This window comes from Eucyclogobius newberryi, unplaced genomic scaffold (genome assembly GCF_026437365.1).
Source record: "Eucyclogobius newberryi isolate DKJ021-1_F unplaced genomic scaffold, fEucNew1.0.hap1 SCAF_10, whole genome shotgun sequence".
NCBI classification, from domain to species: Eukaryota; Metazoa; Chordata; class Actinopteri; order Gobiiformes; family Gobiidae; genus Eucyclogobius; species Eucyclogobius newberryi.
This window is the reverse complement of record NW_027315724.1, coordinates 7,552,953-7,567,313: the sequence shown is the minus strand read 5'-3', so window position 1 is coordinate 7,567,313 and position 14,361 is coordinate 7,552,953. Positions and strand designations below refer to the sequence as shown.

The window sequence follows — 14,361 nt, the reverse complement described above, 5'->3', positions numbered from 1 at the left end:
CTAGCCCTAGTATCAAGTAAAAGTACCTGAAATAGTGGTCCAAGAAATCACTCAGAGAAAGAGTAAAACTTATCCAAGTAATAGTAATTGTAAGAAACTAAACTCTTTCGAAGACTTGTGATGAGAACCATATGAAATGAGACGTATGAGTCATGGAGCGATATGATGCAGAGGCTATTTCATATGCCAGACTCTAAACTGACTAAATATTTATTTAATGGAGTTTGGGACATGAAACGTCCTGGAGTATGCAGAGAATATATGAACAATTATATGAACAAAAAAAACAACACAATTGTATGTACACTAAAACTAAGAAGATATATTTTAATTAAAGAGAGTTTTGAAGTCTGATAAAGACTATGCTAAAATAAAAGCATGCAGAAGATAATGTGTAGAATAAAAGTGATTTAAATATAATATATGCACAACAAGATCAGAACAGTGCAAAATTAGCAGTGCAAGAGTTATTAAGGAAGTGTTCCTGAGTCCAATGGCAGAGGGAAAGAAACTGTTCTTATGGCGGGAGGTTCTGGTCCGGATGGACCTTTGGTTCCTGCCTGAGGGGAGTGGCCTCCTCCCGAGGGGAGTGGCCTCCTGCCTGAGGGGAGTGGCCTCCTGCCTGAGGGGAGTGGCCTCCTGCCTGAGGGGAGTGGCCTCCTACCTGAGGGGAGTGGCCTCATGCCTGAGGGGAGTGGCTCCAATAGGCCCTGTCCAGGGTGAGAAGGGTCGGTGTGATCCGACCTGCTCGTCCCAGTGCCCTGGAGAAGTACAGGTGCCGCAGAGATGGAAGTCTGCAGCCGATCACCTAATGCACATTGTCTCACCTCAGTATTTGCTTCTTTCTAAACCCACAAAACAACTCTGTATCTCCTGCTCTGATCGGCCTGAGGTCTGAGAATATGCAGATTGTGGTTTAAAACAACTTAATGCAGTTTAAACAATTAAATTAATCACATTTTGTATAGAATATAGATCCAAAATATTAAATTGCAATAAAAAGTAACTTTTCTGAGGTTTGTTTGTTTTCTATGCGTACTTGTAATTGTAATTGAGTACATTTTCAGGCATGTAACTGTAGTTTCACTTCAGTAAAAATGAGCAGTTTCCACCACTTGACCCAAATGACAACCTTTCAGTGAAGTAAACTGTTGCTGTTGCTGTTTGAAACCACAAGAGGGAAACAAAGGTTTTCTCCACTCAGATCTGCTGCTTTGTCATTCATGGTCTGTGTTTGTTATTCTGGTTTGGAAAGGTTTTAGAAAGACATTTATGTATATTTGAATCATTTCTTACCTTTCCAAAATAACCTATATACATTTAAGAATTTATTTATGATTTCAATAAAGAACCTCAGCTACAATAAACAATTATGAAAAGGAGAAGAAGCAAAAACTTATTCCCTTGCATTTTGTTTTTTTTAGCACCACATAAACTAAAGTTCCATCTGCAATTTTTTTTATGATCATCTCTTTGTAATTTTGTTCAAACCGTTTCATATTTGGACATTGTTTGAGCTCTTCATTCAGACAGTTCCACATTCTGACTCACAGACAGACTCACACAAGCTTTTCCTAGTTGTCGAGTGAAACGGTATAATCTGTACTCTTAGCCCTCATCGTGATAAAAAAACACTGGAATCTTGCATCTCCACAAACCTGACTCGTCCTCAGCCTGGAGGAGGTCCCTCTGCTTGTTTCCATGTAAATGTTGTTCTTTTGGCTATAATATTCCACAATATAGCATCATTAATCTTTGTTGCTCTTCAAATAAACTGGTAGTTCATTTGCAAGCTGATGTGTAGTGAATGTTCTCATGTGTATCCTTTCTTTTTTATTTTTCCTGTACATATTCTGACATCAATCTACCAAGGGACTGAATTTGGTCATAATTAATTAGACATATGGAAATGACTCTCAGACTTTACTTGAAAATGTGAAAATGAACAAATTTTGTTGAACTTTGGGCAAGATGGGACTTGTATGTTGGACTTGTGCCGTGATTTTATTCATGTTTTATCACAGAGTGTCATGATCTTATTTTATTTATTGATTATATTAATTAATTGTATTAATTTATCAATGTATAGCCATTTTGTTATTCTTATTATTATTTTACATGAATGTTATTATTATTATTTATTTTTTCCCTCGCTGGCCATTTTTGTGTTTTTGTATTCTTAAATTGAATAAAAAAAAATAAAAATGTGGTCATAATCTTCACACATTTATATGCATATTTAATGTGTTATCCATTTACAAATAAATAAAATTACATCGCGTCAATTTCATAAAGATATTCATGTGTTTGTATCGTGTTTTTAATGCATGTTTTCTTGCGCTTTAAATCACATTGTGCATGAATTGTGCTCTAAAAAATAAGATAAGATAAGATAAGATATGATAAGATAATCCTTTATTGTCCACACATGGGGAAATGTATGTGTTACAACGCAGTAGATACAGAGGGAAAGGACAGATAACTTATAAGAACTCTTATAAACAAAACAAAACACTCTTATTAACAAAACTCCTCTCATTTCTTAATAGGGAATGGAGCAAAAAAACAAAAAACAAAATATATATATAAATAAAATAATAATAAAATAAAATAAAATAATAAAATAAAACAAAATAAATAAAAATAGCTAGCATAAGACTAAATAATACTAATGGTAAGTAAGTAAACAAAACAAAACACTCTTACTTACATCAGTTGTATGCACATGAACAGAACCACTGCATTACATCTGAAAAAAGCCCCTCTCCCTCTGCACCCGTCCCGCACTGTCCATCCCGCGACACGGTCAAGTCTCCTCCGAGTGTTTCAAACTAACGGGGGGCACATTCCTCACGACTGTCCGCGCCAATGAGCAGCGGCGGGAGGCGTAACCGTCACCATCCTTTACTCCAGCAGAGAGCCAGTCACTCGGCACAAGTTTGCTCTGCCAGAGTGCGCGCTGCTGCTGCTGTGGAAGAATGCTGCACCTCGGCACCCACAGCCACCGCAATTCACCCGCACCCGCACCCGCACCCGCGCCCGCACCCTCACCCGCGCCCGCACCCGCGCCGTGGCTTCTCTAACAGCGCGAAAAAACTTTAACCCTGCTTTTGCTGTTGTTTTCTCTTGCACAAATGGCGTGGATCCCCGCGTCTCGCCGCGTCGCGTTGCTGTGCGCGCTCCTGACGCTCTGGACAGGTGGCGATCACGCAGCCGCCGCGCAGGTCTTCGACAGCTACGGATTGTCTTACGCGTTACGCACGGAGCTGTCGGAGGACACGATCCTGGTGGCGAACAGCGGTCTGCGCGCGCCCTTCGGGAGGTCCGTCTTCGTCGATCCCGTCAACGATTTGGTGATTCAAGTGCAGCCCGGCGATCGGTGCAGCGTCACGGTGTTGGACAATGACCCGTTGGCGCAGAGACCCGGGCACCTGTCTCCCAAAAAGTTTCCGTGCGATTTTGGGCCGCACGATGTGAAATACTCGCACTTCGGCTCGAGGAGTCCGCCGAGGGATAGGGTCAAATTGCAACTCAGGTATGACACGCAAACCGATACGATCATAATCCCGTTCATGATGGAGGTGGAGGTGGTGTTCACGCAGCTGGAGGTGTTGACCAAGAATCTGCCGCTGACGGTTGAGAGGCTCCTTGGCACCAGTAACCCCATCGATAAAAGAATATTGGAGTTCACCTTTGACAGAGCCATGCAGCAGTGCACGATCGTCTCTCTTTCCAGTGGCAGCGTGCTTCCCAGGTATGGCAAACTTGTGGACGAGGACAGCCTGGGAACCATGCTGAGCTGTGACGATTTTATTAACATGAACGTCCGCTATCAGCACACTTTCGCTTTGAAGTCGCCCAACAGAGATTACATTCCCATGCTTTTGGAGTTGCATGATAAGGAAGGCAATTTGCTCAAGCAGGAGTTCTTTCAAATTCTGGTGAGGATTAAAGAGGGGCAGGATAATACGGCTCCTAAACCCAGCTTTGTGGCTATGATGATGATGGAAGTGGACCAGTTTGTCATGACAGCCATCACTACGGACATGCTGGCAGCGGAGGATATTGAGTCTAATCCGGATGAATTGGTTTTTAACATCACGTCGCCGTTGTCCTTCGAGGAGGGTTATATAGTGAGCACGGATGATAGGAATTTACCAATAACTTCGTTCCACCAAGGAGACCTGAAAGACTTGAAAATCGCCTACAAGCCCCCCGCTGTGGACTCGGATGCTGAGCGGATTTTCCAGATTGAGTTTGAGGTGGTGGACACAGAAGGAGCTGTCTCGGATCCTTTCGCTTTTATGATAGTGGTTAAGCCTATGAACACTTTGGCGCCCGTAGTAACGAGGAACACGGGGCAGTTGCTATATGAGGGGCAGTCCAGACCACTGTCCAGTTCGCAAAATTTGGAAATCAGTGACGAGGATAACTTAGATCATGTTAAAATTACAGTTATTGATGGTTTGAGGCATGGTATTTTAACCGTTCTCGGGTCCAGGAGAAAGTTTTTCACCCCGGCTGACCTTGACGCCGGATTTGTGATCTACCAACACGACGGTAGCGATACGTACAGCGATAATATCATTTTCCGAATGACCGACAGCACTAACGAAGTTGAATTCTTGTTTCCAATTACTGTTGTGCCAACCGATGACGAGCCACCAATTATTAATGCTAATACAGGATTGGTTCTATTCAAAAATCAAATGATACCCATCTCGTCGCTAATGCTAAGTTCGGCAGATATAGACTCGGAAGATTCGACAATTAAGTTCGTGATAGAAGCGCCGTTTTCCACTGTCGGCGAGGTTCTTTTGCGTCAAGCCGAAGCACCTGAAGATCCGTCAACGTGGCGATTTAATACTGACGATGAAATGTACGAGAAAGTAGTTACGGAATGGTTACAGCAAGATATTACAGATGGAAAACTATTTTATAAACATACAGGCCCGCATAGTACAAGTACAGTTATGGACCAGTTTGTTTTCATGGTTCAGGATGATAATGACCCGCCGAACCAATCCGATCAAAGTTCGTTTATCATAAAAATTATCCCTGTTGATGATTTGCCGCCAGAAATGTATCCAGGCACCACTTTGCAGATGACTGTGCATGAGTATCAGCTCACACACTTTCGCAAAAAATTCTTGCGTTACAGTGATTTGGATTCTGAAGATCGAGATCTTAAGTATACGATTATTCAGCCTCCGACAGATACTGACGAGAATAATCCCATTGTGTTAGGAACGTTAGTGATGACGGAGCAGCCTGACATCGAAGTTCTTACTTTTACCCAGGCGCAGATCAACCACCATAAAATTGCCTACAAACCACCGGATTTGGAACTCGGAATTACCACACATATTTTGCAGTTGAAGTACATTGTTGAAGATGTATCTGGAAATCGCGCAGAAGGAATTTTCACAATTTTTTTGAAGCCTGTAGATAACACGCCACCTCAAATAACAAATTCTGGGTTTAATTTACTCGAACGTGGAACCCATATTATATCAAATGCTGAACTATACACGACTGACACGGACACAGACAGCAAACAAATATTATTTACAATTACCCAACTTCCAACACATGGACAAATTCAGTTTACGTTTATAGATATGACAAAGGGAGATACTTTTAACCTTAACGATATTGACACGGGAAGAATTTCATATTCTAACAATGGCGACGAATCAACAGCAGATTCTATCATTTTAGACGTAAGCGATGGCTTCCATGTTGTCCCAATTACAATCAAAATTAACGTAAAACCAATTGACGATGAAGTTCCAATTATCGCTCTCCCGCCTGGCACTATTGGCTCAACCATGGAAGTTCTTGAAAACGGCGCAACGGAAATTACAAGTAATGTCATTCAAGGTCGCGATGAGGATACAGATGATCTGAGATTGACTTTTATTGTTGAGGATCCACCGTTGTTAGGTCAAATTTTGGTCCGAGGGATTCCTGCCAGCAAATTTACACAAGCAGACATCATTAACGGCTTTGTAGTGTACGCGCATACGAGTGGTGAAATCGGCACGGTGACGAAAGAGGACTATTTTAATTTAACTTTGACGGATATGTCAGATGAATGGACTGTGGGGGGGAATAAAATCACCGGGGTTAGAGTTCATGTCACTATCCTTCCCCTTGACAGTCAAGCGCCAGAAGTGTTTGTTGGTGAGCGCTATTTTGTCTTAGAAGGCGGGAAAAGCCCAATCGAAAACATTCACATCAGCGCCAACGATGTGGACACCCTCATCGACGACCTTCTCTGCACAATCATAGTCCAGCCCACGTCTGGTTATGTGGAGAACATCTCACCTGCCCCGGGGTCTGAGAAATCCAGATCAGGCACTGCCATTAGTGCATTCACCATCAAGGACATCAAGCAGAATCACATTTACTACGTTCAAAGCATTCACAAAGGTGTCGAGCCTGTGGAGGACAGGTTTACTTTCAGATGCTCAGACGGCATCAATTTTTCCCAGAGACACTTTTTCCCTATATCCATAATTCCGTCTAATGATGAAAAGCCGGAGATTTACATGAGAGAGTTTGTGGTCATGGAAGGTATGAATATAGTCATAGACACTCCGATTCTGAATGGGGCCGATGCAGATCTCCCCTCGGATCAGCTCACTTTCATTATCAGCAAACCCCCCAAGCATGGATTTATACTCAATCAACTCACCACCGGCACTGTTCCCGTCTTCAACTTCACCCTGGATGAGATTAGAGAGGCTTCCAGTATTGTGTACGAGCACGATGACTCTGAAACCACCGAGGACAGCTTTGATATCATTCTCACGGATGGAAAGTTTAGCATTGAAAAGACTGTAATCGTCATGGTGATCCCTGTGGATGACGAAACGCCCAGAATGGCTATAAACGATGGGCTTGAAATTGAAATAGGAGATTTAAAAGTGATAACAAACAATGTTTTAAAGGCGACTGACCTCGATTCCGAAGATAGCATGTTGATTTATATTGTCCGATATGGGCCTGGGCAGGGATACTTGCAGAAAACAACCCCGTATGGAACGTTTCAAAATCTCACGGTCGGAATGAACTTCACCCAAAATGATATTGACCTTGGTGCCATTATTTACATTCATAACGGACAAGAGGGAATTCGTGATTTGATCAAATTTGATGTTACGGACGGATTGAACCATTTGATTGACAGGTACTTTTATGTAACAGTGGGTGGCATCGACATGGTGTTTCCAGACGTTGTCAGTAAAGGCGTTTCGCTAAAAGAAGGCGGTCGAGTGACGCTGACGACAGATCTGCTCAGCACTACCGATTTGAATAGTCCAGACGAGCATTTGGTTTTCACAATTACCAGAGCGCCGATGAGGGGACACTTGGAATGTACGGACACACCGGGAATGCCGATATCATCCTTTACGCAACTTCAGCTAGCCGGTACCAAAGTGTACTACATCCATACAGCTGACGATGAGGTTAAAATGGACAGTTTTGAATTTGAAGTTACCGATGGCTACAATCCCGTCTTCCGAACATTTCGAATTTCCATAACCGACGTAGACAACAAGAAGCCGGTTGTCACAGTGCACGGTTTGGTTGTTACGGAAGGTGAAAACAAGCTAATCACGCCTTTTGAGCTAACGGTTGAAGATAGAGACACTCCCGATCGGCTTTTAAGATTTGCTATAACTCAAGTCCCAGTGCACGGAAAGCTACTTTTTAACAACACAAAGCCGGTCAACTCTTTTACCAAGCAAGACCTGAACGAGAACATGATTAGCTACAAGCATGACGGTACGGAAAGTGCGGGAGATAGCTTTTCTTTCACGGTGACCGATGGCACGCACATGGACTTTTACGTTTTTCCTGATACTGTATTTGAAACGCACAAGCCACAAGTGATGGAGATTACGGTGATATCTGTGGATAATGGTGTGCCGCAGATTGTGGCGAACAAAGGTGGCACTACACTTCGAGTACTGGAGAGCGGACATTTTGGGTTCATCTTCACCAGTAAAACGCTCAAAGCAGAGGACAGGGACAGTTTGCAGAACGCTGTGATTTTCCGAGTGACTACACCGCCGCTGCACGGATACCTGATCAACCATGAAAGAGGGAATGCAACTATTACAAGCTTCACGCAAGGTAAGACAAAGATACATTTCAGATTTCTTGTCTGTGTTCACTTTCTTACTTTTGTTATTTCAAGGAGCACGTTCCAAAATGACACATAGACACATTTACAGTGTATTTTAAGATATTATTGTTACAGGCCTGTATTTTTATGGTAATATACAAAACCAATGGATATTTCTATTCATTTTCCCATAGTCTTCTTTATATGTTGCTAAGTTATTAAAACATGTTGCAGAGTTTTAGGTTTTAAATGTGTTTTTAGACTTTAATAGAGGCGTTTTTTCTAAAAGTCTATAGCAAACATTAATGAGAAACCACAGTGGACTTCAAAGTGGGTGAGACTATTGAGCTTCTTTCATATTTCACCATTTCATCCCATGGTAGCCAATCAGAAGCTTATCGATGCAAAGTTGCACAGACCGGGTTGAAAAACAGCATTCATTTTAAATATACTAATTAAAGTGCGTATGACAGGTTTTTATGATTTTCTAATTTTTATTTTATTTGGTGTACTTTTACCGGTCGTACATATAAATTATAGTTTTACACCAATCGAGCAGGTATTTGCGGAGAAAATGTTGTAGAAAATGAGAGGAAGTGACGCCACACCAGGGACACTCATTCCAGTCAAACTTTATGCATAAATTACACAAAATAAACTACTTTTTTGATTCTCTAAACATTAATTCAATAAGACATGTTTTTATCTGTCAAATAAAAATAATTGTGACATTACGTGAGTTTTGGCCCAGTGTTTGCTGGGTAATTTCCTAGTGTGATGTCATCATTTACAAACAGGAAATGAAATTATATAAACTTAAAAAATGAGCTCTTCTGGGATAGCATTTTTATAATCTTTAGCAAGATTCAAAGTATATTTATCTTTGATGAGTATTCCAATGTCATAGGCACTTTAAGACATGCAATTAAATGAAAAAAGTAATCAATTATATGATGAATGAATGAGTCAGAGGCACTTGTGACAGAATCTATTAGCTTTTTTTAGTTTACTCACTATTCATATAAATTGTAAAAAGAGACATAAAAATCTACTGAAAACTATGACAAGATGCCCTTAAGCACCTCCCAAATAAAGTACTTTGGCAGGTTGACCTCTGACTAAAATGCAGGTAAGATAATTATATTGAACAAAAAAGTTAGCTTAGTAAGTTCATAATTTTACTTCCTGATTTTCAATTATGGCATCACTCTAAATTCCATAATTGCTAACTATCAACCATGTTATACACTGAGCCAATATGCAAAGAAATTATTATTAGACAAAAAACATGAATACTGTTTTGTTGAATTAATGTTTAAAGGGTCATACGAATGTGTTTCTTGTGTGTCACGTTTATTAGTATGTTTACTTCCGGTTACTTTTCTTCAGAACTCTACTTGACCAAACAAAGTAAAAATTAGACAATCATAGAACTTGTAAATGCCTTTAAATGCTATGGCAAAAAGAAAAATAAATCCTCAGAGCCTCAGACCTGTAACTTGGCCTTGACGTGTGTGAGATGAACCCCACTTCTGAAAAGTTACGTGGTGCACCTTTAACTAGCAAAGTCATAGAGCTTCAATGCATTGTTTTATTACAGCAGTAAAGAAGACAATCCTTTGCTCCAATTAGCAAAAAATGACTAAAACTGCACTCTTTTGAAATATGACAATTACCCAAAAAGTTTTTATGGGAGTAACAATTCTAAATACACAATACTAAAAGAATCACACTACAGCATAAAATCCCAAAGCAAAAACATGAATTATGACTTAGTAGAGGCTATGGCTGGGTATGGCACCTCATGATAATACAGGGTCCACGATACGATACCGATACTCGGAACTTGATTCTTTACATGTCCTGATACATTAATATTCTTGAAACCAGTGTTAAAAGTTTGCTAAATTGATGTTTTAATAAAGTAACAAAATACATTCAAATTTCGTGTTCACAATGCCTATAATATCAAAATAAAATTGTCCTCTGAATAAGTCGGTAGATTCAGCCTTAATGCAGCAGTAACAGGTCAATTATTATTGTTAAACCTATCAATTTATCATGCATTCATGTTCTTTTAAAGAATTATCAAGAAATCAGCCACAATTTATCATCAATATTTTGAGTACAGCCCTAGTAGAGGCCCCTCTGACACCCACAAGAAAGTACTACACATTTGTAAAGGTAGTTTGTTGGATGAGAAGCAACTGCTGGTGACTACTAAACACTAAAATGTGTTCACTCGAAGATCAAAATCTTTTAGACCTAATAATGCAGAACCTGACTCGTGATCATTGTTTGCTTCGTGAATATAAATACGCAAATAACAAAACCGGAAATATTCCAAGTTAATTAGTATGTTATTCTGCTTTAAATGTCCAAAGTTCATCCCCATTCTTTAGCATCAGCAGCATTAGTCCTGTGGAGCCTCAGTCACAGTGAGCTGGCCCCCGGAGGCCTCGCTCTTTAAACCCTCTCACTAAAGTAAACAGACAGAAAAAAAGACTCATCTCTCGGGTTTTAGAACTGGTGGCGATGCGTTTTTACTCAGCGCTTTGAAGAAAAAGATTTCCACATCAAATATAGATGCACAGACAGCCAGAGTGCACTAGCTCTCTAGAGTTTTATACCCGAGCACTATTTTTACTCTACTGTAAATACTGTTTGTGGGTTATAGAAGTCCAACACTAAGGCAATGATCATTTATCATCGACTGTATCTTACTAGATTATTGTATTCAAGTACTGAGTGTTTATAAACGGCATCACTTTCATATTTTGCTGATGATGTGATTAGACATTTAAACATTTAAATTTGTTGAAATGTTGTTTCCAAATGTATTCATGTAGCTTAGGCTGCCTTAGGTTCCAGAAGTGTCCAGAAGTGTCTGTAGGGTTCTCAAATGGAGGTGTTGGTGTTCCATGGATGTTTGGATGACTTCAGACAGGAAGTCGACTAAGACTTGGTACTCGACTTGGAGGCCAGTGAGTCGTGACTTGACTTGGACTCGGATCTCTGTGACTTGCAACTCATTTTTGTTTTGCCTCCAAAATAACATTTCAAAAACAGTTTCTCTTTACAGTTGACAGTTTGGTGTTCTTTCAGTGTTTAATTTTACAGGAACAAACTAAAACATTTCTCTCCACTTCACTCTTTGTTATCACACATTTGAAAATAAATAAATAAAAAACACTCCCAAAAACCGTATATATTGGAAAAATTCAAGCCAGATTTAGTAATTTGGTATAATGACTTGAATGGACTTGAAACTCAAAGCAGAGGTCTTGACTTGGACCAAGTTCAAGTCAATGGCCCACAAGTCCAAGTCAAGTTCTCTTTGACTTTCAAGTCCTTTCAAGTCATTGTCTTTGACTTGGGACATGACTTGGACTTTGCCTCGCTTTAAGTGCCAGCGCTTTGGGCATATTGCAGCGGTCTGCAGAGGGAGGCAAAGATGTGGTAAATGTGCAGGAGATCACGAGTATGGGAAGTGTGACGTGGGAGCAAAACTGAAGTGCTGTAACTGTGGGGAAGAACATAGCTCTGCCTACGGGGGATGCAGGTTTAGCAAAAGAGCTGCTGAGGTGCAGAAAATAAAGGTCTCTCAAGGTATATCCTATGCAGATGCAGTCAAGAAAGTTTCAAGTAATGAGTTTAGAGTAAATACAGAGAGAGGAGCCAGCGCTGCTCCCAGCCAGGGCGAAATGAGAAAGGCCAGCGTGGCTCCCAAGAAGTGTGAAGGTTTCAAGAGTGGAGGTCCCAAGTGTGCAGGTTCCAGAATTAATGAGAATACCCTGGTTGTGGATAGAGAGGATGTTGTACTCTTTATGGTGGATGTTGTAAACTGTGCTGCTCAGACTCAAAGCAGAACTGAAAGGATCAGGATCATTGCTAAAGCTGCGGGGAGATTCCTTGGAACAAAGGAGCTTGGTTGGGCAGATATAGAAAACAGGCTAGGGGCGCTAAATGGGAGTCGGAGTGATGGGGGTCTGCTTTTGGGGAGTCAGGGTGATCAGAGTGACGAGATGGGGGTGGGGGTGGTCTCCTGTCCTCGTCCAGTCTCGTAGACGCACGGCTACCAAGCAGCGACATCAGTGGAAATATTAAAGCCTATAGAATGAAGCCTAAAGAATAAAGCTGTACGGTGGAAGCACCGAACGTCAAAGAAGGAGAGGAAGATGAAGAAGAGTCTCCCTCTCTGACTCTGACTCCCCAAAAGCAGACCCCCATCACTCCGACTCCCATTTAGCGCCTTTAGCCTGTTTTCTATATCTGCCCAATCAAGCTCCTTTGTTCCAAGGAATCTCCCTGCAGCTTTAGCAATGATCCTGATCCTTTCAGTTCTGCTTTGAGTCTGAGCAGCACAGTTTACAACATCCACCATACAGAGTACAAAATCCTCTCTATCCACAACCAGGGTATTCTCATTAATTCTGGAACCTGCACACTTGGGACCTCCACTCTTGAAACCTTCACACTTCTTGGGAGCCACGCTGGCCTTTCTCATTTCGCCCTGGCTGGGAGCAGCGCTGGCTCCTCTCTCTGTATTTACTCTAAACTCATTACTTGAAACTTTCTTGACTGCATCTGCATAGGATATACCTTGAGAGACCTTTATTTTCTGCACCTCAGCAGCTCTTTTGCTAAACCTGCATCCCCCGTAGGCAGGGCTATGTTTTTCCCCACGTCACACTTCCCATACTCGTGATCTCCTGCACATTTACCACATCTTTGCCTCCCTCTACAGACCGCTGCAATATGCCCAAAGCGCTGGCACTTAAAGCAACGCAGGGGCGGTGGAACATATGGCCTAACGTCATGGCACATGAACCCAATGAACACCTTACTAGGCAGGCACCTCCCTTCAAGTGTTACCATTACCGACAAGCTGTCACATCTTACCCCAGACCGGGTCACCTTAAACCGCCTAGCGTCCACCACCGTAGCTCCAGTCAAATTCTCCTTAACTTCATCCACAGACGTCGCCATAGGGACACCTACGATAACTCCTCTGACCGTGTTTCTTTCAGCATCAGACACAAGAATGTCCTTTCCACCCAGATGTTTAGTTCCAATCGCCTTCCGTTGCTGAGCCGCGTCCTTGCACACGACCAGCAGCGAGCCATCTCTAAGGACACTCGCACTCTTGATCACTCCCACAGCTACAGTTAGGCTCTTTGACAATGTCACTGAATTCCACTCCTTAAAGGATGCACTATCCTGTGCAAGCTTTATGATCACCTTACAGTCTCTGCTCTCACCCCGGATATCAATAGCTTCCGCCTCATCCTGCTGCTCATTCCCAGAACCCTCGGACGAGCTAAGGGACTTTTTACGTTTCCGGACACGTGCAGCCAGAAAAGGCTGCTCCTCCACGCCGTCCAGAACGTCTTCGACCACCGATCCACTCTCCTCCGCCATCTCCCGTCTCTCCAGACCGGGTTGTTGTATGGCGGCTGGTGTTACAATACTGCCAGAAGTTCGTAGTCCTCAGACTCTGTCGTAGTCCGTAAAAGCCGGTTGGTCTCTGAAACAACAACAACTATTCTAGTCACAAAGACATATCATGACCTCATGGGCTTTGTAACACCAAAGCAATGGAAGGAGTACTTTTACGGACTACGACAGTCTGAGGACTACGAAAAGTCTGAGGAATAAAGTCTGACGGTAATGCAACAATTGGATGCCAACCGCCATAAAACAACAACAACAACAACAACAACAACAACAACAACAACTTACTTAAGACTCTCAAAACCAGGCTTTGATCCCACCTCTGCCAACAAGCTAAAATACTGCACACATTCAGTGTTTCTCATTCGTCGTCATTTTCCAATCCTCCCTTTGTACTTTTAATTGCCTTCTGTCAAATTGATACATTTTGTCGTGTTTCTTTCCAGCCGACGTCGACGACATGAGCGTCTGCTACGTTCTGAGACACGGAGACAACGCATCGAGCGACATCTTCTCCTTCTCCATCGAGGACAGCGGTGAGTTCATCCGTGTACACGCACGCGCTCGCAGCTTTTTGAAGTATCTGTGCTGAAATGGGCCTGCTGCGCTCGGATAACCGCTCACACTCATATACACTTCTCACCAAAAGAGAGGATTCAATTCCCCCTGCACGGTCGCTCGGTTTAATCTGTAAGAAGGGATGGAGCTGTTTAAGTGGAACAGCGGCAGAAGAGACCCTTTCCAGATTGGGTTTCTTGTCTTTGATTTGG

General features: G+C 42.0%; 1 protein-coding gene across 1 annotated transcript in view; it reads left to right on the top strand.

Annotated features, from left to right (window-relative positions):
- Nucleotides 1-3,134: 3,134 nt before the first annotated feature.
- LOC140371857 (FRAS1-related extracellular matrix protein 2-like) overlaps nucleotides 3,135-14,361 on the top strand; it is a 159,670-nt gene continuing 148,443 nt past the window's right edge. The window contains exons 1-2 of the mRNA XM_072459089.1: nucleotides 3,135-8,145; nucleotides 14,038-14,127. Of these exons, the coding sequence (XP_072315190.1) occupies nucleotides 3,135-8,145; nucleotides 14,038-14,127 (5,101 nt within the window). The remainder of the gene's footprint in view (nucleotides 8,146-14,037; nucleotides 14,128-14,361) is intronic.